The sequence below is a fragment of the Onychostoma macrolepis genome, chromosome 21 (assembly GCF_012432095.1).
Source record: "Onychostoma macrolepis isolate SWU-2019 chromosome 21, ASM1243209v1, whole genome shotgun sequence".
In the NCBI taxonomy this organism is placed as follows: Eukaryota; Metazoa; Chordata; class Actinopteri; order Cypriniformes; family Cyprinidae; genus Onychostoma; species Onychostoma macrolepis.
This window is the reverse complement of record NC_081175.1, coordinates 24,212,194-24,236,759: the sequence shown is the minus strand read 5'-3', so window position 1 is coordinate 24,236,759 and position 24,566 is coordinate 24,212,194. Positions and strand designations below refer to the sequence as shown.

The window sequence follows — 24,566 nt, the reverse complement described above, 5'->3', positions numbered from 1 at the left end:
TAACCTACTCAAAATCTTTAGTTCATCTCTCAAAAGTAAGTATTTATGTCAATGAACATATCAGTGCCATCAGAATGAAAAGTCCTTGTGTCATTGTTCGCAAATAATGCTTAGTCATGTTGTCAATATAACAGTGCACTCTGTTAGTATTACCTGATGTAAATTATGGAAACAGTTTGGATGACAGTTACTGTATTGAAATGCAGAAGGCTGCACTTCTTATGTATGCCATGTATCCTTTCAAATGTACAAATTTACACATTACTGTATGTGGGATATTGATTGAAAGAGGCTGTTTCAAAATGTTTGAATAGTTGAGGATATGGTTGATCTCCCAGTATTTAGCTGCACCCTTCAGCCATTGTAAGGCCATGATTGACAACATAGTCCACAACAGTGGCCCTTATTTCATCTGTTATGCGCCTCTGTTCTTGGCCTCTTCTGCCTCTTCCTCTGTACCCTTCCACCATGCATCTCTACTCCTCTTCTTCCTCTCGCCTGTTGACCCTGATCTTTTTCTGGATGTTCATCCATCGTCAGAATTTGTAACTCTTGTGTTGTCCTCTGTCTATATATGCTTTCCAATTGAAGATTCATGAGATGCACCTTTGAGCTATTTCAGAGAACTGGTTTATAATTGGTTGATCTATTGGTCTCCTCATTAGTGAAAGTCAAGATTCACTTGCACAATTCATGGCAAATTTACTATATAACTACATTTAACTATATAATACATTTTGAGCAACATGATATTAGCAACTGAAAATGTAGGAAACCGCAGACATATGTACATAATCAGTTGCATGAATGTACCAAAGCAATCGCAATTTGTTCAGAAGAATGAGAAACTGCTTTTATGATGTGCACAAGTGACTAGATGATGTGGAGGTTGAACAAGTAGTTTTGAGAATTTCATTTCTGATCTGAGAAATGCACCAAAGTGACTGAGAAAAACTGTAATTTTACTAATTTAACTAATCTCACTTTTAAAGGAGTGCACTTAAGATATAAAGTGTGGCCAGAATGAAAGCAAATACAGTTTATTGAGCCCCCCCTCCCCAAATTCTCATTCTTATTCTTTTCTCCCTTCTTCTATTCATCATTTTTCCCAGAATATAATTTTATTCAACTATAGCTGAATAATAGTCATGTTGGTGGAAAGGCCACGAAGGTCAAAGACTACAAAGACTCTTTTCAATCTCTTCTTTTCTCCCCTTTCTCTTTTAAAAAATAAAATCAGGTGCAGTGTTGAGGTCTTGTGTGAGCTCGAGATGACAACTCCATTGGACGTTTGGGGTTTTGACCTTGTAGAGTCCTTTTGTTGAGGCACACAAAATCTCTTTTTGTCACTTAAGCTGTTGTTTAATTTTTTTGGGACAATATTTTGATGGACAGATCGTAGATAAAAATATCTATTCGAGATAGACATTCATCATGTCATTGAATAGGAACCATGTGTTGTACAACCATTCTTTTAAGCTTTTCTTAGATTTAGTCTTTAAGTGCTGTAGTTGGTGATGTGTCTTAAATTGATATTTTTTTTATGATAATAAATGGCTACTATGATTATATTGATCATTTTATATTAAGATATCATGATCCAAATCAATCAATCTATCTATCTATACATGGATCATAATATAAAACTATCAATATTATCATATTAGCCATTTAACATCACACACAAAAGATAGATAGATAGACAGACATATAGATAGATAGATAGATAGATAGATAGATAGATAGATAGATAGATAGATAGATAGATAGATAGATAGATAGATAGATAGATAGATAGATAGATAGATAGATAGATAGATTTTTTTTTGGTTCTATGATATCAATATTTGGGTGTGGCTAATATTTATATATTAAATTAGAATAATGTGCCAAACACAATAATGTAGAATTATAATGACTTTATAAATAATATTTATTAAATATAAATATTATACTATTATATAATATTGTTTAGGCCTATAATTATTTATAATTTTATTATATATATATATCATTTATAATTGTATATATTTGATAAGAATAAAATAAATAATACTTTTTATTTTTATTTTTAAATGAATTTATTATTTATTAAAATGTATTTTTATTTCATTTTTACACCACCTTCAGCAATGCTAGTACAGCAGTGATTTTTATTCATGCTGGGCTATTTATTCCATGTTTTGGGATATATTTTGGCTGACAAAAGGAAGTCAAGAACAGGGAAACAAAGCTTAAGAATTTCAGGCCTAATTGAAACAATTAGCCCTGCTGTCAGATTCATGTGATTATTTCTATCAAACGCCGACATATGACCTATGTTTTAGTTCGGATATTGTTCTGGCACTCACCCTCTGATCTGTGCTACTCGAATGTTTTCCAGAAGTGTATTAATTAATATGCTAATGAGAAATTTAAGCGTGCCCGTCAGCTATTGTAGTTATTGTGAGCAAACACATGTTCCACGTGCCTTTGATAGAGACTGAGAGCGCGAGGGAGCGCGAGGGAGTGCGAGGGAGCGCGCGCGCACACGAGAGGTCTCCAGCATCTCCGAATGTTGTCTTTCACCTTCTTTATTGATTAAGTAGCACAATGACTGATGGGAAATGCGCCATATGGAGACACTCGTGTGCACGAGCCACAGAATGACAGATTCTTTTGTGCGTGTGAGCGTGTGTGCGGCTAGAAATCCAATACCGATTGCTTCATTAAAAGGAATTAAAAAGTTATTAATTTATGCTGTTAATGGCTGCTCAGGACTAATTGATGCAGTGTGAAAACATGCAATTATACGGCGGTGTGGGTGTGTGTGTGTACCTGTTTTTCTATTCAGGTGGAGACTTAAACCTGAATACACACAGACTCATGGGGACTCGTGTCACGGTGGGGACCTAAATTGAGGTTGAAGCTTATCAATCATACAGAATGAGTTTTTTTGAGAAAGTAAAAATGCCCAAAGTTTTCTGTAAGGGGTAGGTTTATGGTGTAGGGCAATTGTGTGTGTGTGTGTGTGTGTACTGGTATATATGGTTTATGAGGACACAAATGTGTATAATAACATGGGTACTACAACGTAAACATGGTTTATGAGGACACATCCTGTGTCCCCGTTAAACAAAAGGCTTACAAAACATACAAAACGGTGTTTTATGAAATTCAAAAAATGCCAGTAGTTTCCTGTAAGGGGTAGGTTTAGGTGTAGGGTTGGTGTTGGGCAATAGCACAGTTTGTACAGTATAAAAACCATTATGCCTGTGGAGAGTCCCCGTATGCCACAAATGCCAGACTGTGTGGTGTGTGTGTGTGTGTGTTTATACGTGATTCAAGGGACACTTTGACTGTGTCATATTAAAATGTCACCTTCTCTTTTGATAATTAATAAATAAATTATAAAAGTTAAAAATGTCAAGAACTGACGGCAATTCTGAGCTTTGATTTTTCTGACACCATCACTAATAATTTCATTTTATTTTAAACACAATCCTCTTCAACAGATTAAATCGAAATATTTCACTTGTGACCTTTTTTTTTTTTTTTTTTTGCTTTTGACTATGGCAAAACTTTTGAAAAATCAATTTATGAAAAGATAAATTCTTGCTCACAATAATTCAGTGATACTTTACAGTCTTTGAAATGGGTATCTATTTTTCGGCTTGTTTTCTTATATTTTGTTAACGTTATTCTTGTAATTAGATGTCTTCTATAGCTCGAAGAAGGAAACATTTACCGTGATTTATTAGTCGAGTAGTTGTGATGAAGATGATGGTGTTGGAAGACAATCATCAGTTGTTGGACCAATCAGATCTCAGTGGGAGAAAAATAGGCTACGTAAAATAGTCGTTTATTTTTTTATCTAGTAAATTACGCGTTTTATAATAATGAATAAAATGAAGGTTACGTTAAGATGTGAATGTGCTATATTTGTGCAAATATCGTTAATTTTTATTCCTCGCTCTCAGAAAAAAAGGTACAAAAGCTGTCACTGGGACAATAGGCCCACCTTTTCAAAAGGTACACTTTTGTACCTTTTTCAGGTGCGTATTAGTAGCCTACATGAAAAGGACATATTTGTACCTAAAGTGTAAATATTAGTACCTAAATGGTACATAGCTAATTAGTAACTTTAGAAAACGTACCGGTCACCCAGTGACAGCTTTTGTACCTTTTTTCTTAAAATAAAAATCAGCTATATGCATGTTAACAACAAAAAATAGGTCGGTCGATTTGAAAGCAAAGCAGTATTTATTTTTAATCATAAAATTATCTAAAATGAATGAGAGTTCATTTGAAGCAATCGTTTGGAAACTGTTGTCTCCTCCCATCCTCAGTACCTGTTGCAGATAGGCGCTTCTTCCTGTCGCTCATTGACTGTTTTGTATGTGTGTGTGCGTGTGTGAATATGAGGGCATGTCTACTGTGTGAACGCATGAGGCCAAACACTAAAGAGCTGCTGCCCTCGCGCTGCCCTCGCACACATCACGCGGGTTTTTACCGGGGAAACACTCACGCATTGAACCGGCAGGATCGCGCGGTGTCGCGGCTCTGGTGATTAAATTCCTCGCGCAGAGATCAGCGGCACTGAAGCACCGCAGAGGAACAGAGAGTCACTGACAGGTAACATCACATGCTTTCGTTTCAGTCATTTGGACCTATTCGCATTTCAACCAGAGAATGATTATTCTATTAATAAACTTATCATTTTATACCAAATAATCAGGTTCATCATAACTGTGTTTGATAGGCTATATTTAACAAAATAATACAAATAGGCACATGGTAGTATTAGTTCTTAAATGACAACGCTGTAATATTTTCTCGTTTACTTAATGTAAGGTGATTTTATAGGTTAAACATTTATTGTGAAAAAATCAAATGTATTGTTAAAACTCACAAAAATTGCAAGGCTAAAATGTCATCTATAATGTTTTTTTTTTATTATTATTTCGAAAAATTTTAATGCACTTAGATTTGTCAATGGCATTAATGTAAATACCTACTTTTTGATAGACTACACACTAAAAAAAAAAAAAGGTGTAGAACATTTTTTACTCCGAAATTGCTAGTTAATTTCACGAATAAATAAACGGCAAGTAATTCCACGCGAAATTTTGAAGTAAAAAGAGTAGTAGTATTTTCTTGTAGGCTAAAACACTTTGTTGTATTTACAGCTTCTAAAAATAATGTTTACAGTGTACATCGGTTAATATATTGAATGTGATCATTTAAAGGCCTTTTTATAGAATTAGTTTTCATATCATGTTTCACTTAAAAAAAAAAAAAAAACTTTCTCTTTTTATTTTCATTATTAATATTTCTAGAAAACCTTCGATGTTATAGAGCTTTTTAAACAACCCAGAAAATCATCTGTAATAGCAAGAATCATATACAACGTTTTCAAACAGAAGATTGTTTGTTGAACCACTGAAGAACCGCTATTTTAGAAGTGTGTGTTAATATGTTTGTGCGCAGGCGCTCGGCGGGGCGGAATGGACTACAGTTATGATACGGACCTGGAAGAGTTGTGTCCGGTGTGTGGGGATAAAGTTTCTGGCTATCATTATGGTTTATTAACCTGCGAGAGCTGCAAGGTATTAAATCAGACGGTTTAAATATACTATAAAATGTTTTCAGTAACCTAAAATCTGTCTAATGTGATGACATTAATATAAATTAACAGGTTTCAAGTAGCCTATAAGAATCAATTGTTTAATCTAAATGTTTAATATATTTATCCTGAATAATTTAATAGGCCTATGACTGAATAAGCCTGGCTACCTTAGCAAAATAGGCTGTTTTAAGGGTCAGATCAAATAGAAACAGCTATTTTAGCTGACAAATCAATCTCATATAAAGGGTTAGACATTTTTTGTCGATATATTAGATATTAAATAAATAATATTTCGAGCTTACAGTCACTGCGAACAAATCACGTAGCCTGTTTATTCATTTTAAAGTCACTTTGGCAAATTTTCTATTGAATTTATTCTGTATAAATTTTTAATATTTGATTTCTTTTCTTCTTTCTTGTCGAATGGTAAAATTATTTTCTCACTTTATTTTAAAGGGTTTTTTTAAGAGGACCGTCCAGAATAACAAACGGTACACGTGTGCGGAGAGTCAGGACTGTAAGATCGATAAAACCCAGAGGAAACGGTGTCCGTTCTGCCGCTTCCAGAAATGTCTGAACGTCGGGATGCGGCTGGAAGGTGAGCGAAATATGCTTAATCTCATATTTAATCTCAAATTCAGTTCAGTATAGACAACTGCATAAATATGAAATTCATAAAGGATACTTGGAGATCAAATAATAAATTAGGCCTAATTAAATGATTACAATTGAAAATATTTTCTTATAAAAGTCATATTTTTCATTTTTAGAGCTGTTTGTTTTTATTATAAACCTATTGATTAATTCCTCGTACATTTTTTGTTATCTTATCATTATCATTCAAATCTTATGTATATGGATAAAGGCAATCTTGTGACAGGATCTGTGTATTTCCTAATCGAAAAATTGGCTAAAAACGATTAAATCATATTCTTATGGCAGGTTGGTCTATTTAAGAAAACGAATACGAATTTAAATTGCATTGCAGCCGGTTGATTAGTTTCAGATGTAGATGCAGAATTAGGGAAAAAGACGAGAAAAAATAAACAGTGAAGAAGAAAAAAAAAAAAAAAATCGCCGTTCTTGTTGCAAGGTCGCTATTATCTGCAGGGGCCTTTGCCTTACCGGCTGCGCGCGCTTTGCTTCTGGATCAAGGTTAAGTATTCATTTAAGCACAGCTCTATTTTTAATCAGTCAGGCTATAGAGGTATTTTTAACTAGTTCGTGAGTTAATAGAAGGACGCATTTTAGAGAAACGGACAAGAAGCAACATGTAACTGCTTGTAGAACACGATTCTTTTCTTCTAAAATAAATATTCCAATTAGAACCAAAAACGATTCTGCTACATTATAAGAACCTTTTTTAAGTTCCGAAAATATCTTTTATTATTTATTTAATTTTAGGGGGAAAAAAAGAAGAAAAAAAAAACCTCTGTAGTTGCTTCAACCACTGATCTGAAGAATAATTTGTATTTATTTGACTGTAATTTTATATTACTGTATAGAATATAAATATAATATAATAGTTGAGATATATATATATACACACACACACATATATATAGATACATACATATATATGTACACACACTTAATACTGAGCATGTATCAGACTGTTTTTTTTTTTTTATTATTATTATTCTTTTTGTACAAATTAGATTAGATTATAATATTCCATACTTTTAGAATCCTATACAATATTATACTACACTCTCGGAAATAAAGGTACAAAAGCTGTCACTGGGGCGGTACCTTTTCAAAAGGTACACTTTTGTACCTATTAGGTTCTAATATGTACACTTTAAGTACTAATATGTACCTTTAACTTACCAAAATGGACTCTTTAGGTACAAACATGTACGTTTTGAAAAGGTACCGCCCCAGTGACAGCTTTTGTACCTTTATTTCTGAGAGTGTATAAAATGTTATAATACAATATAATTATTTTCATAATACATTTATAATGCTTTTAAATATATAAAATAGAGAACATGTAGCATACTGTTTTTTATTTTTATAACTTTACATTGATTATAATATTCAATTATAAAATACTTTTGTATAATACTGTTAAATATGAATATTAATATAAAATGTATTGTAATATGGTTTTCTTTGTGCTCACAGCTGTCCGTGCTGATAGGATGCGAGGAGGGCGCAATAAATTTGGCCCCATGTACAAACGAGACCGGGCGTTAAAGCAGCAGAAGAAAGCTCTCATCCGGGCGAGCGGCTTAAAGATGGAAGTCACGCCCCCTTTGATGTCATCCCCTCAGTCTGACTACAGCTTCAGCACCGCTCTATCCACCCCTGCTCCAAAAAACACCCACCCAAACATCGTCACCTCGGTGGCCCCTACAGATTACGAACGGAACCTCTATGCATCCAGTTCCCTGACCTTATCCGTCCCCATCCCGGCCCACGCCCCTCTGCCAGCACAGTACCCGGCGTATCCCACCCTGTCCAGCCGCGCCATCAAATCCGAGTACCCCGACCACTACACAAGCTCAGAGCACTACACCAGTGCCAGCTCCCCAGAATCTGTTCCAGGCTACACGTACGTCGACCAGACGCGAGTGTCGACCAGCCCACCGCTTGCCCTGCCGGGCTTAACGGTACCGCCGCTGGTTCTGGAGTTTGTTCGCTGTGAGCAAGATGAGCTGCAGGTGCAAAGCAAGATAAGCGCTCACCTGGCCCACCTGCAGCAGGAACAGAACTCTCGGAGCGCGGCAGCCAATCAGGAACAGAACACACGTCTCGCTGCCAAACAGGAACGGCTCAGCACCTTCGGCCTGATGTGCCACATGGCCGATCAGACGCTCTTCTCTATTGTGGAGTGGGCTCGGAGCTGCATCTTCTTTAAAGAGCTCAAGGTAAGTGTGAACACGAGCGAAACTGAATTAAAGGGATAATTCATCAAAACATGAAAATTCTGTCCTCATTTACTCCCCCTCATGTTGTTCCAAACTTGTATGAGTTTCTTTCTCATGCCTAGCACAAAAAAAGATATTTTGAAGAATGTTGAGTTGACGGTAGCCATTGGCTTCCATATGGAGAAAAATACTATGGAAGTCAATGGCTGCCGTCAACTGTTACCAAAATTCTTCAAAATATCTTTGGAGTTTCAGCAGAAGAAATACATTTATACAGGTTAGGAACAACTTGATGGTGAGTACATGATAACAGAATTTTCATTTTGGGGTGAATTGTCCCTTTAATAAAACCGCCTTGCATCATATTTGCTGAACAAAATCCAATACTTGTTTCCTACTAAATGTGGGGTACTGATTAAAAAAATATAGTCTGTTTTGCTCAAGCATGTCACACTTTCTTACAATATATGATGCGTTTTGTTGCGTTTTGCTTTTAACAATAATTTGTAAGGTGAAAAATCTTGTATTATTCCTTAATCACCAGAAAAACTGCCACAAAAACACAATTCCTATCTTCCTGTAAACCAGGTTACAAGTATCTGTTCAGTTCTTAGCCATTTTCCACATGTATGAATGATTTTGAAGACATTATTATATGCCTAATACTGATTTCAAGCTTAGAGTCATGGCCAGCAGCATGAAAATGCAAACATGACCCAGAGGTTTTCTGCTACATCTGTGGGTGTTTTTCATCTAAATGTTGACATATAATTATGATTTTGTGAGCGGAAAAAAAGCTTTGTAAATTTATTTATATACTTGTGTTCATGTCAAATTATTTGACATTAAATGAAGCATTTGAGGCAAATAGAGCAAACATATTTTTTGCAGATGTTAAATGATACATTTTGAATGCAACCTTTTTTTCATTTGAATTTTTTTTCTACTTTGACAAGTGCAAAGATGATACATATATCTTAACTCTTAATTCTTATTTTGTGAAAAATCTGTACTTTATTGCAAATTTGTATTGATATTTTTGAATCCAGCATCATCAGATAATAATTATAGATAGCAATATTAGGACTTTTACACACATAAACACACACACACACACACACACACACACACAATGTTTGCATGAACAGAGCGGATGTGGTAGGCATGATGAAATGATGCTGACATGGATGAACAGGGAGTGTGTGTGTGTGTGTGTGTGTGTGTGTGTTTCCAGATGAACAGTCCTGGCCTGCTGTGTTTGCTCTGGCTCACTGTCACGTTTATAATGGCTCTAGCATGGGGACAGTGATGTCTGATGTGATCCAATCAACAGGTGTATTTGAGGAAATTATTATAGATGTCTGGTCATTTTATGAGGTTTTGTAGCGTAAATGACACAAATAACAGGAAACACTGCATTGTAATGATGGTTTGAGCTGGTGTTGATGGAAAAGTCTGAACATAGTGGAGTGAATAAAGATAATAATCACTTTAGGGCATGTTTTGTACACATTTATATAAACTACCATTCAAAAGATTGGGGTTGATAAGATTTATTAATATAAGAAGTCTCTTATGTTCACCAAGGCTGGATTTTAAATAACTGTTTTATATTTTGATATATTTTAAAATGTAATTTATTTCTTTGATGCAAAGCTGAATTTTCAGCATCATTACTCCAGTCTTCAGTGTCACATGATCCTTCAGAAATCATTCTAATATTCTGATTTGACATGTCTTATTATTATCAATGTTGAAAACAGTTGTGTTGCCTAAAATATTTGTGATACATTTCTTTCAGGATTCTTTGATGAATAGAAATTTAAAACAATCAGCATTGATTTGAAATAAATATTTTGCAATGTTACAAATAAAAAAGTCTTTACTGTCACTTTCGATTATTTTAATGTATCCTTGCAAAATAAAAGTATGAATTTCTTTAAAAAACAATCTTACTCACCCCAAACTCTGTTTCTTGAGAATTCATACTGGAACTGAATTCATTTAATAGCAATTTTGCAATTATCATAAGATTATTAAAACTGTATTTGCTGTATTTGAAGGCTGGATTTATTGTCCGAAATGTTGAGATATATTTCAGATTCACTTCAGAAGGCTCATTAACTTTTTTAGGAAAATAATAAATTGAGAGCTCCGGCTATATTGTGTCCATTATAACCTGTGGCATTGAGGGGTCTTTAAATAAAACACTTGAGTTCTGGTGGTCCTGAAGAGCTCTTTAAATAAACGCGAGAGTGTTTGTTGTCTTAGAGGAAATAGAGGATACACTCCTTTCTTTTGTCCATTTTGAGCTCCTGTCGCTCTCTGTAGAGATTCCAAACCCTGCTGACAATGCAGCATGAACACAATCACACGTTACAGCATTTCAACCACACACACACACACACACACACAGTGAAAAGTGGGGACATCCCATAGGCGTAATGGTTTTTATACTGTGCAAACTGTATGTGCTATTGCCCAACACCAACCCTACACCTAAACCTACCCCTTACAGGAAACGTTGTGCTATTTTCAATACACTCCATTCTGTATGATTTATAAGCGTTTTGAAAAGTGCACTGTAAAAAAGTTCCGTAAAATGTATGGTAAAAAACCGGCAGCTGTGGTTGCCGGAATTCTACCGTAAAAAATATGGTAACAACATTTTAGGTTTTACAGTTTTAACTTAAATTTACAGTTAAATACCGTCATTTCATTAACTGTTATAATGTTAATATACCAACCTGTTAAAGTACGGCAATCTGTTTTGTACCTTTGACGTACACTGATAACCACCAAATGCAGGTGGTGATGAGAAAGTCACATGATGAACCAAAGCCCATCACAAGCAGCTTTTAAATAATAACATATATAGAAGGTGCACAGTCTCATTCACACAAACACTAAACACCATCATGGTGAGACTCATTAAACTGAAATATGCAATAAACATTAATTTAACAACATTAGATGTAACATACAACCCTAATAAACATAACTGATAAGAAAAAACTAAGAAACATAGTTATTTCAAAGAAAAAACATCAAATTCAAACAAAATTTGAAATGCAACGCAGGGAATTCTGGGAACGTCAGTTTACGGTTTTTCCCTGTAAATTTTACAGGAACTTATTCCTGAACTTATACACAATTTTTTACCGTTAAAATCACAGTAATTTTTTACAGTGTGGGGACATGGGGTAATGTCCTGAAAAGTCACCTTCTCCTTGTAATATACCTATGTCATACCCTTGTCATTATACAAATGTATATCCTCATTTGTCACAAAAGCGCACACACACACACACACACACACAAACACACACAATATACATAGTAACCCTGGCCAATATTTTCACACACAGATAATGCTGTGAAATCGCTTACACATAATAGAATAACCTTCTCAACACACACAAACAAATATAGAGATAAAACGGATGTAGGAAACAGGGGCTTCGAAAACAATAGGAAGGCCAAAGTCAAATCTGAAATATTATTATTAAAATCTGAAAAAATGTAGAGAGTGAATGAAAACATGGAATTACTGCATTGAAACAGCAGCATTAATATCACAATAAATTTTTAGTTTCAAATAAAAATACAAGACAGCAATAAGCAATAAGACACATGATAGTCAGATATGAATTTGATTTAAAACAATTGCTAGTGTCTGCACCAGCTAGGATTGGATTAGGCTTTTACTTGATTTTCTTCCATTTTACTACAAACAGTACGATTTCCAGTCCTTTGCTTCTCAGACCTCTGTGTGTGTGTGTGTGTGTGTGTGTGTGTGTGTGTGTGTGTGTGTGTGAGCGCATGTGTGTGGGGGGGTTTAGCAACAACATTCCTCTCCAGATAAGGGGAGAATGTGAATGCTGCAGTGTCCGTGTGTTCAGTCTGCCTGAAGATTTTTCTTATTCAACAAGTCTCACTCTTTTTAATTCATCAGATTCCTCCAGAAAATAGTTGTTATACTCAGCTGACTATTATTCACTCCTGAAAGATTCCAATTAGAAACAAAGTAGTTTTTATATTCTGATGTAGTAAGAAAACCTTTTTACATTCCACTGAAACCTTTTTATTTTATAGTTCTTTAGAAACCAATACGCTGTTCTGAAGAACCTAAATAACTTTTTTCGTCTCCAAAGGACCCAATGAAAAGAACATTTGGTCCCACTTTATATTAGGTGGACTTAACTACTGTGTACTTACATTTAAATTAATCATTTGATACAATGCAATTATTGTGTACATACATGTTTTTACATTGTACTTATATTTTTTAAATACCTATATGTAGTTACATCTGTAATTCATTTCTGCAATTAAATTTATAATTACACTGTTGACCCATCCCTTACACCTTAACCCACCCTTAAACCTACCCATACCACCAAACCTGTCCCTAACCTTACCCTATACCACATCAATAACAGCAAAAGTGTTTTGCAATACAATATGAACACAATAAGTACATTGTACTTAATTTTTGCCGTAAGTACATAGTAGTTAAGGCCACCTAATAAAGTTAAAAAAAGTTGAGCCAACTTAAAATTTTAAGGCAACCAGCTTCAGCAGATTTTTGAGTTTGCGCAAATTATTTTTGTGGGAGATTCTCACATTTTTGTTGTATAAACGTAAAACAACAAGTTGAGAAAACTCAAAAATCTGCTGAAGCTGGTTGCCTTAAAATTTTAAGTTGGCTCAACTTTTTTTTTAACTTTATTAGGTGGCCTTAACTACTATGTACTTACGTCAAAAATTAAGTACAATGTACTTATTATTTTTTTTTTTTACAGTGTAATTCCTTATTTTAAAAAGTTGTCCAGGATTATCCTCAAACTAAATTTATAATCATAAAGTCTAAAATTTCTAAAAAAAATACAATAAAATTCAAAATATTAACAAAAACTATAATAGTATGTCAGTGATACAAAAAATAAATAAATAAATAAATAATAATGACACTGCAATGGTACACTCTCAGAAGAAAATGTACAAAAGCTGTCACTGGGCTGATATCCTTTCAAAAAAGTACTAATATGTAACTTTAATAAGGTACAAAGGTCTATCTTTTGAAAAAGTACCACACTAGTTACAGCTTTTTATACTTTTTGTTCTGAAAGTGTGCAGTCATGGTATCAGTTGGTAATACCGTAGTACATTGATAGGCCTATTCCAAAATACCTTATTCATAAAAGCTTTAGTGATACCATGGTATTTTTTGTAAGTGACTTGACATACTGGCTGACTGTAATAAAGCCAATGAGGCAGGATGCTGTACTAATACCATCATCACTTCCTCTGTCTGTGCTGATGGATTGTTTCCACTTCACACTATTACCTGAACAGGTGTGTTCACACACACATATCACACCCACACATAAGCCGGATGTAAACTTAGTTTATTTACCCTCTGAAGACAAACATATGCAGTGTGTGTCTGACAGTTTGAAAGATGTTCAGGATGGTTTGTGTGCATCTCAATCTAGCAGACAGTGTGTAGAATGCATTTGTGTGTGTGTGTGTGTGTGTGTGTGTGTGTGTATTCCCAATACACTGATGATTTCAAAAGTTTGAGGTTGATATGCTTATTTTTTTATGTTTCTAAGTCTTTTAGATTGACTAAGGCTGCATTTATTAATACAGAAAAAATACAGTAAAATCACTTATGTGTAACATATCATTTCAGTTTCAATATATTTTAAAATGTCATTTATTCCTGTGATGCAAAGCTGAATTTTCAGCATAGTTTTCAGTTTTCAGTGTCACATGATCCTTCAGAAATAATTTGAATATGCTGATTTGCTGCTCAAGAAATATTATTATTATTAGCATCAGTGTTGAAAATAGTTGTGCTGTTTTATATATATATGTGGAAACCATGATACAGTTTTTTTCAGGATTATTTGATGAATAGAAAGTTAAAAAAAAAAAATAGAAATATTTTGTAACCCATTAATGCCTTTTGATCAGTTTAATGTGTCCTTGCTGAATAAAAATATTAATTTCTAAATAAATAAACCTCAACCCTCAACTAACATTAACATTTTGATAATTAAATTCATGATTTACTCCAGAACTGGCAAAGTTAAGACATTCTAACACACACACACAAAACAATTTATGTAATTAAAAAAAAAATATTTTAAATGAATGACGGATACTTCTCAATTATTTAAACTTGAAGCCATGTGAAAAAAGCAGCATATTAACATTTACATATTGTCTGTTATTGCAAAATGTATTCTATTTATAATATTTTAAAGTCAACAAGAAATGAAAACCATTGACCATATTCATTTTCTTTATGCATGTTTCTGGTTGTATTTGAATCAATTATTTGACCATGTTATTACATGGTCATGTCATTACACACCTAAATATGTATGTGTGTGTGTGTGTGTATATACACACACAGAAGTAAACGTCTAATACTGAGCAGTAATATAATATATAGTGTAAACAGTAAACAGCTATATATTGAGCAGTGAACAGTACACTAAAACTGAATTCTAAATGTAGCTTCTGTCCTCTGAGGTCTGTTTGTGAGTTTTACTTCCACATTCACACAGCTGGACGTTTGTGTCTTTCTGGGTCAAAATCTCAAATTCCTGCAACACAAAAAGAGGCGGGTTTATTCTGCAAAGATAAAACGGAGAGAGAAATAGCAACAAGAATAAAGCCTGTGTTGTGGAAGTCTGGGGCAGCGGGCAGGTATTATCACCGATAAATGAGGGTTACAAAATATATAAAGCGCTGACAGGGAAGTGTTGTGGCGTTCAAGTGTGGATGTGAATGTGTGCGCATCTGTGTGTGATTTCAGAGTCAACAGCTACTGCTGAGAAATGGACAAGGGTCTTGTTTTACTCATAATCTTTTCAGAGCAAAGCTTTTTCTCTGTCCCATATAATAGCCCACACTGGGGTGCCAAGGGCATCTGACACTCTCCAAAAGCGGCCTCACACAGCACTTATGGTGATGCCGCCGAGGACAAGCTGAAAAATGCTAGTACACTAGTAATGGTAGTAAGTCGCAGGTTCAGTATTCAAAAGGGAAGTTTGTTTTTCTGAAAGACCTTACTGTAGCACTTAGTATCACTGATTGATTGACCTTTTTTTCTTTACCTGTGTTTTTTGTTTTTTTTCATGTAATAGTCATGTGAAGATAATGTGGCTATTAAAGGAATAGTTCAGTCAATAATAAATTTGCTGAAAATGTACTCACCCTCAGGCCATCCAAGATGTAAATGAGTTTGTTTCTTCATCAGGAACAAATTTGGAGAAATTTAGAACTTGCATTAGCACTTGCTCACCCATGCAGCGAATGGGTGCCGTCAGAATGAGAGTCCAAACAGCTGATAAAAACATCACAATAATCCACAAGTAATCCACATGACTCCAGTCCATCAATTAACCTCTCGTGAAGTGAAAAACTGTGAAATAAATCCATCATAAGGACGTTTTTAAATTGTTGCTACAGGCCACAATAGGAGTGTTCTATTCATAATAATGCTTCTTCCAGTAAAACGTCCATTCCCTGTTGTCCTCTCACATCTAATTTTTTTTAGGCTGTTTTTGCTTGCTTGATGTTTTTGAGTGCATATTTCTCTCCAGATTCAGACAAGACCACTTTTTCACTGCATGGAGAAAGCAATATTATGGACTCATATTTTAGTTGGTTGCAGCGGTTTAAAGTTAAAAAGTCTCAATGATAGATTTGTTCCTTACAAACACTGCTTTGCAAACACTGTTTTGCTGTTAATTGGTGGACTGGAGTCATGTGGATTACTTATGAATTATTGTGACGTTTTTATCAGCTGTTTGGACTCTCATTCTGACGGCACCCATTCACTGCAAAGGATCCATTGGTGAGCATTGTCAAAATCTGTTCTGATGAAGAAAAAAATTCATCTACATCATGGATGGCCTGAGGGAGAATAAAGTTTGAGCAAATTTCTGGGTTTGATGTTTACATATTGCATGGTACATTATGTTTCATATTATTTTCTTACTCTCAATATGGACATTTTAATGCTGTGCGCTTGTTATTCAGAGCATGCACATCTCCCTTGATTCTCTATCATTTTCAATGTATCATTTTGTGGTGTGTTTTCAGAGAGTACATTCTGCTAGTCCAGTTTTGTGGTAGCACTTGTAATGTGACTCTGACCTTGCAGTAGCAGTTGTACTGTTATTTCTGAACTTATTTATTTCTACTTGAGCACTTTGCTGTAAATCATACTATCATTTGATCGTACTTTTATTCTCTACAATAATGGCTAGCTTTGCTAAACACTAGTTAGCAGCAGCAGGTTCACTTCAATTCAAATAAAAGAGTGTTTCTGTGTTTATTCATAAAGGCAGCTGGAAGTGCAGAAATTTTTTTTTTTTCTATTCAGGTATGAAATTACTTGCTTCAAAAGAACTTTAGTCTGAAGCTGTTTCTCTGTATTCTAACTAAAATCAAACCACTCACTAGCTTTAGCTACTTCAGTAAGCTTAAAAAAGCTAGCATTACTTGCTTTTCATTCGTTTTTTTCAAACCACAAAGTTAAAAGGATAGATAAAAATTGAAAATATCACCATATACTCACACTCGTGTCATTTCAAACATAAATGTTTTTTTTTATTTCTCTTTTGCATTTTGAGTGAATTATATCTGATTTTCATAACATTAGTTTCTTGCGACTAGTAATCAGCTGATTACATAACTACAAAAATTGAATTCTTTAGATTTGAAATGATTTGTTTAGAGTACAGTGAAGTGGTTTTTAATAACATTCACCTCAGTATTGCTTTCCTCCATTTGCATAGAAAGCTTTGCATGCGTGTTTTTGTCGATCGTGCAGCACATTGTGTACCTGCGCATCTACAGCAACAGACAGACTCCAGCTTCCTTCACTGTGTGCAGAATGTGCCGTACGATCTCTCGTCATGGCAACAGGAGCGTGGCATAAAGGGAGTGATGGAGTTGCCGTCCAATTCTATGCGCTTTAAAAAATAACAAGTGCATTTCTGTTGCAATTAACTGTGCCGCCCCAGGAGGCTCCTGAGGGGTCATGAATCTCGTATGCAACAGTGAGCTGAAAGTTGTTTCTGTAGAATTATATCATCCACATAATTGGCTATTTTCCAATCCAATTCCACCTGCTAAATTGGAGTGTGAATACGCACAATAGCGGCCGGCTATTGAATGAAGCCTGACTCACATCTCTGCTAATCTGAATGATGGTTCAGTCCATTCTGTTTCATTTTTATACAGTAATTCAATGTTATTGTGTTGGCGGTTCAAAACTTGCAGCTCTCTCAGGAAATTTTGTGTGGGTGAGGCTCCTTTTAAACATGTCTGAATGTGTATGTGTGTAGGCACAATGACACATTCATATTGTATTGCACCGAATATATGTATGAATGCATATGCGTATTGATTTATTATTTATTTATAAATGAAATGAAAAATGAAAATGTAGGATAATAGGATATCTTAAAAATATCCTAGAAAGCAAATTGAGACTCATTTTCGTCTCCTCTTGAGATTTGGAAGAGACAGATTTTCCAAAATTTTCTATAAATAAATAAATAAAAATAAAATACTTCTCATCAAATAATATTTTTCCTTTCATATTTACATACCTCTATACTTTTATATTATATAAGTGTCTCTGTTTTTATTTATTTATTCACTAATTAAATCAAATATAATATAAAATATTAAAACATATAAATATGATATAATTGTAAATAAATATTAAATAGTATCAAATAATAACAAATAGCAATAAATATATTTAATATCATTTTTCATAAAAATATCTCCTCTATAGAGTTGATAGTATTTAATATATATATATATATATATATATATATATATATATATATATTCATGCAATCAATAATATTTTAGAATTTATAAAATAGTGTAAAAATCTACCAACATAATGCATATATAAAAATACTTGGAAATCATTTTGTCTACTTTCATGCATTCACTTTCTCTCTGCTCCACAGGTGGGAGATCAGATGAAGTTGCTGCATAACTGCTGGAGTGAGCTGCTTGTGCTGGATTACATCGCCAGACAGTTGCATCATGGGAAAGAGGACAGTGTGCTTCTCATTACTGGACAGGAGGTACACACACACTCAAAACAGACACAATGTAGGCACAAATATACACTTGATGTGTTGATTTCACGTAGTATGCGTCTATGTGTGTGTCAGGTTGAGCTTGCGTCTTTACTGGCCCAGGCAGGGGTCACTCTGAGCGGGATGATACAGAGAGGTCAGGAGCTGGTGCACCGTCTACAGGAGCTTCAGCTGGACCGCAGAGAAACCGCCTGTCTCAAATACCTCATCCTCTTCAACCCTGGTGAGAATATCAACTTAAACCTCAGTTACACTTTCAAAATGGAGAGAATTTACGAGAAACTTAGTTTTGCAGATATAGGCCAGTTTTTGGGTTTAGTGTTCTTGAATAAAACTAAAGAGTTAATGTGATTAATATACTTGGAGGAACATATAAAAGTTGCTTGCACTAAATGCATTCTTCATTTAGCTCTACAATTTTTCTGATCCTTTGAATTAAAGTTTTTTTTTTACTAGTATTACTATTAGACATCCATATGTAAATTGACTTTGATATGGCTGATGCCTTTCCATGTGAACTACTGTTTGCATGGGCAGTCATACAGTTCAAAAGTTTGGGGATTTTTAAACATTTCTTGAAATTATTACAGTTTAACTGTTTTCTAATTGAATACCGTTTAAAATATAATTTATTCCTGTGATGCACAGCTGAATTTTCAGCATCATTAGGCTACTCCAGTCTTCAGTGTCACGTGATCCTTCAGAAATCATTCTAATATACTGATTTGCTGCTCAAGAAACATTATATAACTTAATACTATTAATGTTGGAAACAGTTGTGCTGCTTAATATTTTTCTGGAAAAGAATTTCAATTTCTGTTGGGGTGCTGATTGATCTGCTCAAATCGAACACAATTGTATGCGCACTGCAGAAGGTGCGCCCATGCCCCTCCAATTAATTATCCATTAACGGTTTAAATAAATAAGTTCCTTAAGAAAACTGAGGGGGCACAAATTCTTTCTGAGCATTCATTGGGTTTTAAATGATTCGCTTACACTTGTTGAATTCAAGTAACGCGATTGGCTGACGGAATGAAAGCAATTATGTGCATGCATCATGGGATGTCTTCTCATTTTTATTTTACTATTTCCCTTAATAAGTTCCGCTAAAGTGTTTCAATGAGTTTTAGTTCTTAACTAATTCCAGAGGCCAAAACGACTTCTCATTAATGAGAAGAGGTGTGAAATTTCCACTCTTTCTGTGTCTCTCTCCCTCCGTTCAGCAATGCTGAACGCTGCTGATGTTTTAATAGTTTCATATAAAAGACATTTTCATAGGCCCAGCGTCAGCGCCTGTCACCCCGTCCTCCGCGTCTTATTGAGCGTATCTATATTTCCTCCGCTGGGGTTTGACCAAGGCTAATTAACTTCTCAAAAGATGAATATTGCATTGATTTCCAGCCCCGCTAACGAGGACGCGCATGTATCGCGCTATTTGTCGTGAGTGGCAGCGTGCTTTGTGTGGCGCGGGGCGCGCTGTTACTGGGTAATGGGCTTAATTAAAATGAAAGGCTGCTGAATCGCTCCCGTTTACAAAGGCAGGGAGCCGGACCCCGTATCCGCTCGCAGACGCACACACGCCGTCTATAGCGAGACTCCGGCTCAAAAGAAGTTTAATGGATTGACCCCATATTGGTCGGCGCCGACATAGCCCTCTCTTTCTCAGCTTCAGGAGAAAATGCTCCTTTATTGTTCGCGTTCACTTAAGTGAGAGCAATTTAGCGCCGACAAAAGCTGCTTTTCATAATAAGAGTGCTTGAGGGCTCTCTCTCTCTCTCTCTCTCTCTCTCTCTCTCTCTCTGTGTGTGTTTGTGTTTGTGTTTGTATTTGTATTTGTGTGCGTTCAGAAAGTGCTTGAAAACCCATTTTCCACTCATGCGGTCTTTATTGAGACTCATCTCAGTGTTATTTTAGTACCATTGATATAGGCTACTGTTATATATATATATATTTATTAGATTTTAGATTTAGATTTTCTGTTTTCACTTTATTTATTTTTTATTTTATTTTTTTTACTTTTTTTTATGTATAGTATTTTTTAAATTTTATTTAGTTTGAGTTATTTTGCTTCAAACTCAAAATGGCAACTAGCTAAAATGTTTATTTTTATGTCTATATAGGCTAGTTTAAAAAAAATTAATCATTATTAATCATTTTTGTTTTTTTAGTAGGCCTACTTAAAGTTTAACTAAACGAATATCAGCAATGTCACATTGGCAACTAGCTAAAATTGTTATTAGTTTTTCAAAATATGTCTGCATAGTGTTTATTACTTTTCATTTATTAGTTATAGTTTATTTAGTTTTAGTTATTTTAGTGCTTCGACTTTAAACAAAAAATGAAATATGTTGCATTGGCAACTAGCTGAAATTGTTATTAAATATGCCTGCATATGTAAAATATTATTATTTTTATTTATAGTTTTAGTTTATTTATTATAGTACTTAAACTAAACCAAAATGAGAAATGTAGCTTATTATTATTATTATTATTTCTTAATTTAATCATTTTTTAAAATCAGATTTAGCTTATTAAGTCTTAGTTATTTTAGTACTTCAACTCAAAATGAAATGAAAGTAAGAAATGTTGCCTTGGCAAATAGCTGCAATTTGTATTGTTTTTTTTTTTTTTTTAAATGTGTCTATGTAGTGTTTCTTAATTTTTTATAATTTTAAAAAAAAATGAACAATGTTGCCTTGGCAACTAGCTTTTTTGTATTTTATTTTATTGCAGTTAACATTTTTTAATAATAATAATTTTTATAATTTATAAATATGTCCTTTTTTTCTATATGTGACCCTGGACGACAAAACCAGTCTTAAGTGCTAATTATTTCGAAATTGAGATTTATACAACATTTTATACATCATCAGCTGAATAAATAAGCTTTCCATTGATGTATGTTTGTTAGGATCAGACAATATTTGCCTGAGATACAACTATTTGAAAATCTGGAATCTGAGGTTGCAAAAAAATCAAAATATTGAGAAAATTAAGTTTTCCAAATGAAGTTCTTAGCAATGCATATTATTAATCAAAAATTAATTGATACAATTACAGTAAGAAATTTACAAAATATCTTCATGGAATATGATCTTTACTTAATATCCTAATGATTTTTGGCATAAAAGAAAAATCGATAATTTGACCCATACAGTGTATTTTTGGCTCTTGCTACAAATATATCCCAGCGACTTAAGACTGGTTTTGTGGTCCAGGGTCACATATGTTGATTATAAGTAATGTAAATGTTTTTATGGTTTTAGTTTTAGTTAACACTTTTAGTTAATAACCCTGCTGCCCTGCTCTCTCTAACTGCAGATGTGAAGCTGTTGGAAAACCAGCCTTATGTGGAGAGCGTGTACGAGCAGGTGAATGCTGCGTTGTTGGAGTACACACTGTGTGCGTATCCACAATTCCCAGACAGGTTTAGCCAGATTCTGCTGCGCTTTCCTGAGCTCAGAGCGCTGAGCACACAAGCCGAAGACTACCTGTGCTACAAACACCTGAGCGGAGAGGTGCCGTGCAACAACCTCCTCATAGAAATGCTGCATGCCAAGAGAACCTGCATCTGACACACACACACACACACATTCACAGGCCCGATTCCTTCGCAGATGACACTGTTATTGACTAGATGTTTTGCAGCAGTCGTCTTTCGCACACAGAAAACCTCATCAACCATGCCACTGTGTTTCTGAAAGGAAAGAGGGGAGATGTCAGTGTTATTGACTGTATTTATGATACAGGGTGCTGCGGTGATGATGTATTTTTGTAGGCCAAACAAGAAGTCAGCATCACCCTGCTTCCTTTGACAAAAACCCAATACAATTTTTCCATTGGTTCTTGCAGAAAATAGGCTCTGTGATTCTTACACAGAACTGTATGAAGCCTAAATACAATCACAAGAAGTAAAAAGCTAAATGTAGTGTATACACAAGCTACAGCACGGTCACATGACTTCAGCTCTTTGAGTCCTTATTTTAAAAACATTTTCCTTGAAAGTTTGAATAGTTTGCAAGAGTGCAATTACAAACACAGTGAGGCTGTGAAAGCGGCTCGTGAGTAGATGAGTTAACTTGTTTGACCTTAAATGTCCTCAACAATGTCCCAATTAGGCAATAGTTAGCCAGCGCCTTTTTCAATCAAAAGGGTATTTTATGTGATGTATGTAGAATAAAACATGAAAATATATTGAGCTTGTGTTCATTACAGCCTTTATTTCAGGCATTTATCCAAAAACCCATTGACTTCAGAATGATGGAACCGAAAATGCTACGTAAAGTGTTTGTTTCCAGGATTTGGCCTACTAAAATACGTCATCCCTTCAACACTCTATTTAAAAAAGCAACAGATTGTGCCTTCCCTCTCAACGAACACACACACACACACACACACACACATACCAAGAAGCACTTATTCTTTTTTTTTTAAAAATCAGTAATCAAAAGATAAGATGAGGCACAGTCACAGCCAAGAACCGCCCACTTAGACAGGAAGCGGCAACATGTCTGTCATGACAAATGAGGTATTTCAATAAATACAAAACTAAAGCACAAATGAAACGATAAGCTGAAATCTAATGATTTCCTCAAGAGAGGCCAGTAAAAGAGCTAAACAACCTTCATTAACATTCCCTTTTTAAGATGGAAAGCGAGAGGGAGAAAGAAAGAGGGAAGGCCTCATTCAACACAAAGCACACCCATAATAGCTCTGCCATAAAACCTAGTGAGCTACATAGACAGCATCATATACGCTACTTATGAAATGTAATCTCAAGGCAGCACACTAGGTTTTTGAACAGAGCTCTTTATGCCTGTATTTATCAGACACCGCACACTTAAACACCGGAAGAGTGTACGTTTAAAAAGAGCTGAGTGCGTGTGCATATGCTGAGGAAAGGGAGGTAAATTAGGACCTGCAATTCTGCCTTAACACTAACACTGTTGATCCTGTGAAGCTGAGAGAATCAATGGGCATAAATAACCATTCAGATGTGTTTGTGTCTCTATGCGTACTAATGTGTGAGTGTGTAAGAGAGTGTTTGTGTGACTGTTATGAAATGTCATCTCAATATTAAGCCCCTCTCAAGCTTAGGCCTAGCTGATTATGATATCTCAGCATGTTTCATTTTTGTATAGTGGAGTGTCTGATTGGTCAAGTTCTCTTTCATGTAACATGTTTGTGTTAATGACATTTGTTATGAATGTGCTTAACTGTATTGTTTCAAATGAATAAATACAAATTATTTAAACCAGCAGATATTAGTTTGGGCGTGGGTTTGATTTTGGTATTGGTGGGGACATTTAATTGTTTGAGCAAAATTGTTGCTAGGGACAATTTAGTAGTCGCTAGATATAGGGACATGTCACAGCGTCCCTACTAAATTCTATGCCCTTGAAAATTATAACAAGCGATGTCTGACTTTAGAAACTATAGTTTCCATGTACTTGTTTAGATCAACTCTGAATAAAGAAAAGAGAGGTTTAGAGCCAGATTTTTGTTCATGTATGTGAAATTTAGCTAGCAGGAAACATAAATTAATTTATATTTCCTATAGCCTATTCTCTTTCGAGTAGTCAAACAATCCAAAGAAAACATCTTTAAAACAGAAAAGTCAAAATGAGATTGGATTAATATTTAAAAAATCTGACCAAAATTCCTCTGTGGGTACATTGCCAAATCAAGTGATTCATGATTGAGTTTGTAGCTTAATTCGCTAGGTTATATTTTAAATAGTTTGACCACAGCAGTTCAGTTGGTGACAGTACAATAGAAAATCAGTTGAAAGCATCCAGTCATCTCATAACAAGTGAATGTTAAATTTAATAGGCTATATATTGTAATAAAAGTCAGAAATTTCGCTAGTGACTGCACTTTAAAGCAACTGTATGTAGTTTTGTGAAGGCTATTTTTTTGCGACTTTGGAGCCCC

General features: G+C 34.6%; 1 protein-coding gene across 2 annotated transcripts; it reads left to right on the top strand.

The window, feature by feature from the left end:
• Positions 1–4,376: 4,376 nt before the first annotated feature.
• nr5a1b (nuclear receptor subfamily 5, group A, member 1b) lies at positions 4,377–23,886 on the top strand. Of its 2 annotated transcripts, XM_058758965.1 has the most exons (7): positions 4,377–4,614; positions 5,470–5,588; positions 6,065–6,206; positions 7,736–8,481; positions 18,498–18,617; positions 18,708–18,855; positions 21,954–23,886. In XM_058758965.1, the coding sequence occupies exons 2-7, from the start codon at positions 5,487–5,489 to the stop codon at positions 22,205–22,207; spliced, it is 1,512 nt and encodes a 503-aa protein (XP_058614948.1). In that variant the 5' UTR covers positions 4,377–4,614; positions 5,470–5,486; the 3' UTR covers positions 22,208–23,886. The 2 variants fall into 2 exon arrangements, with proteins under 2 accessions (XP_058614948.1, XP_058614949.1); XM_058758966.1 differs by lacking the exon at positions 5,470–5,588.
• Positions 23,887–24,566: the final 680 nt, after the last annotated feature.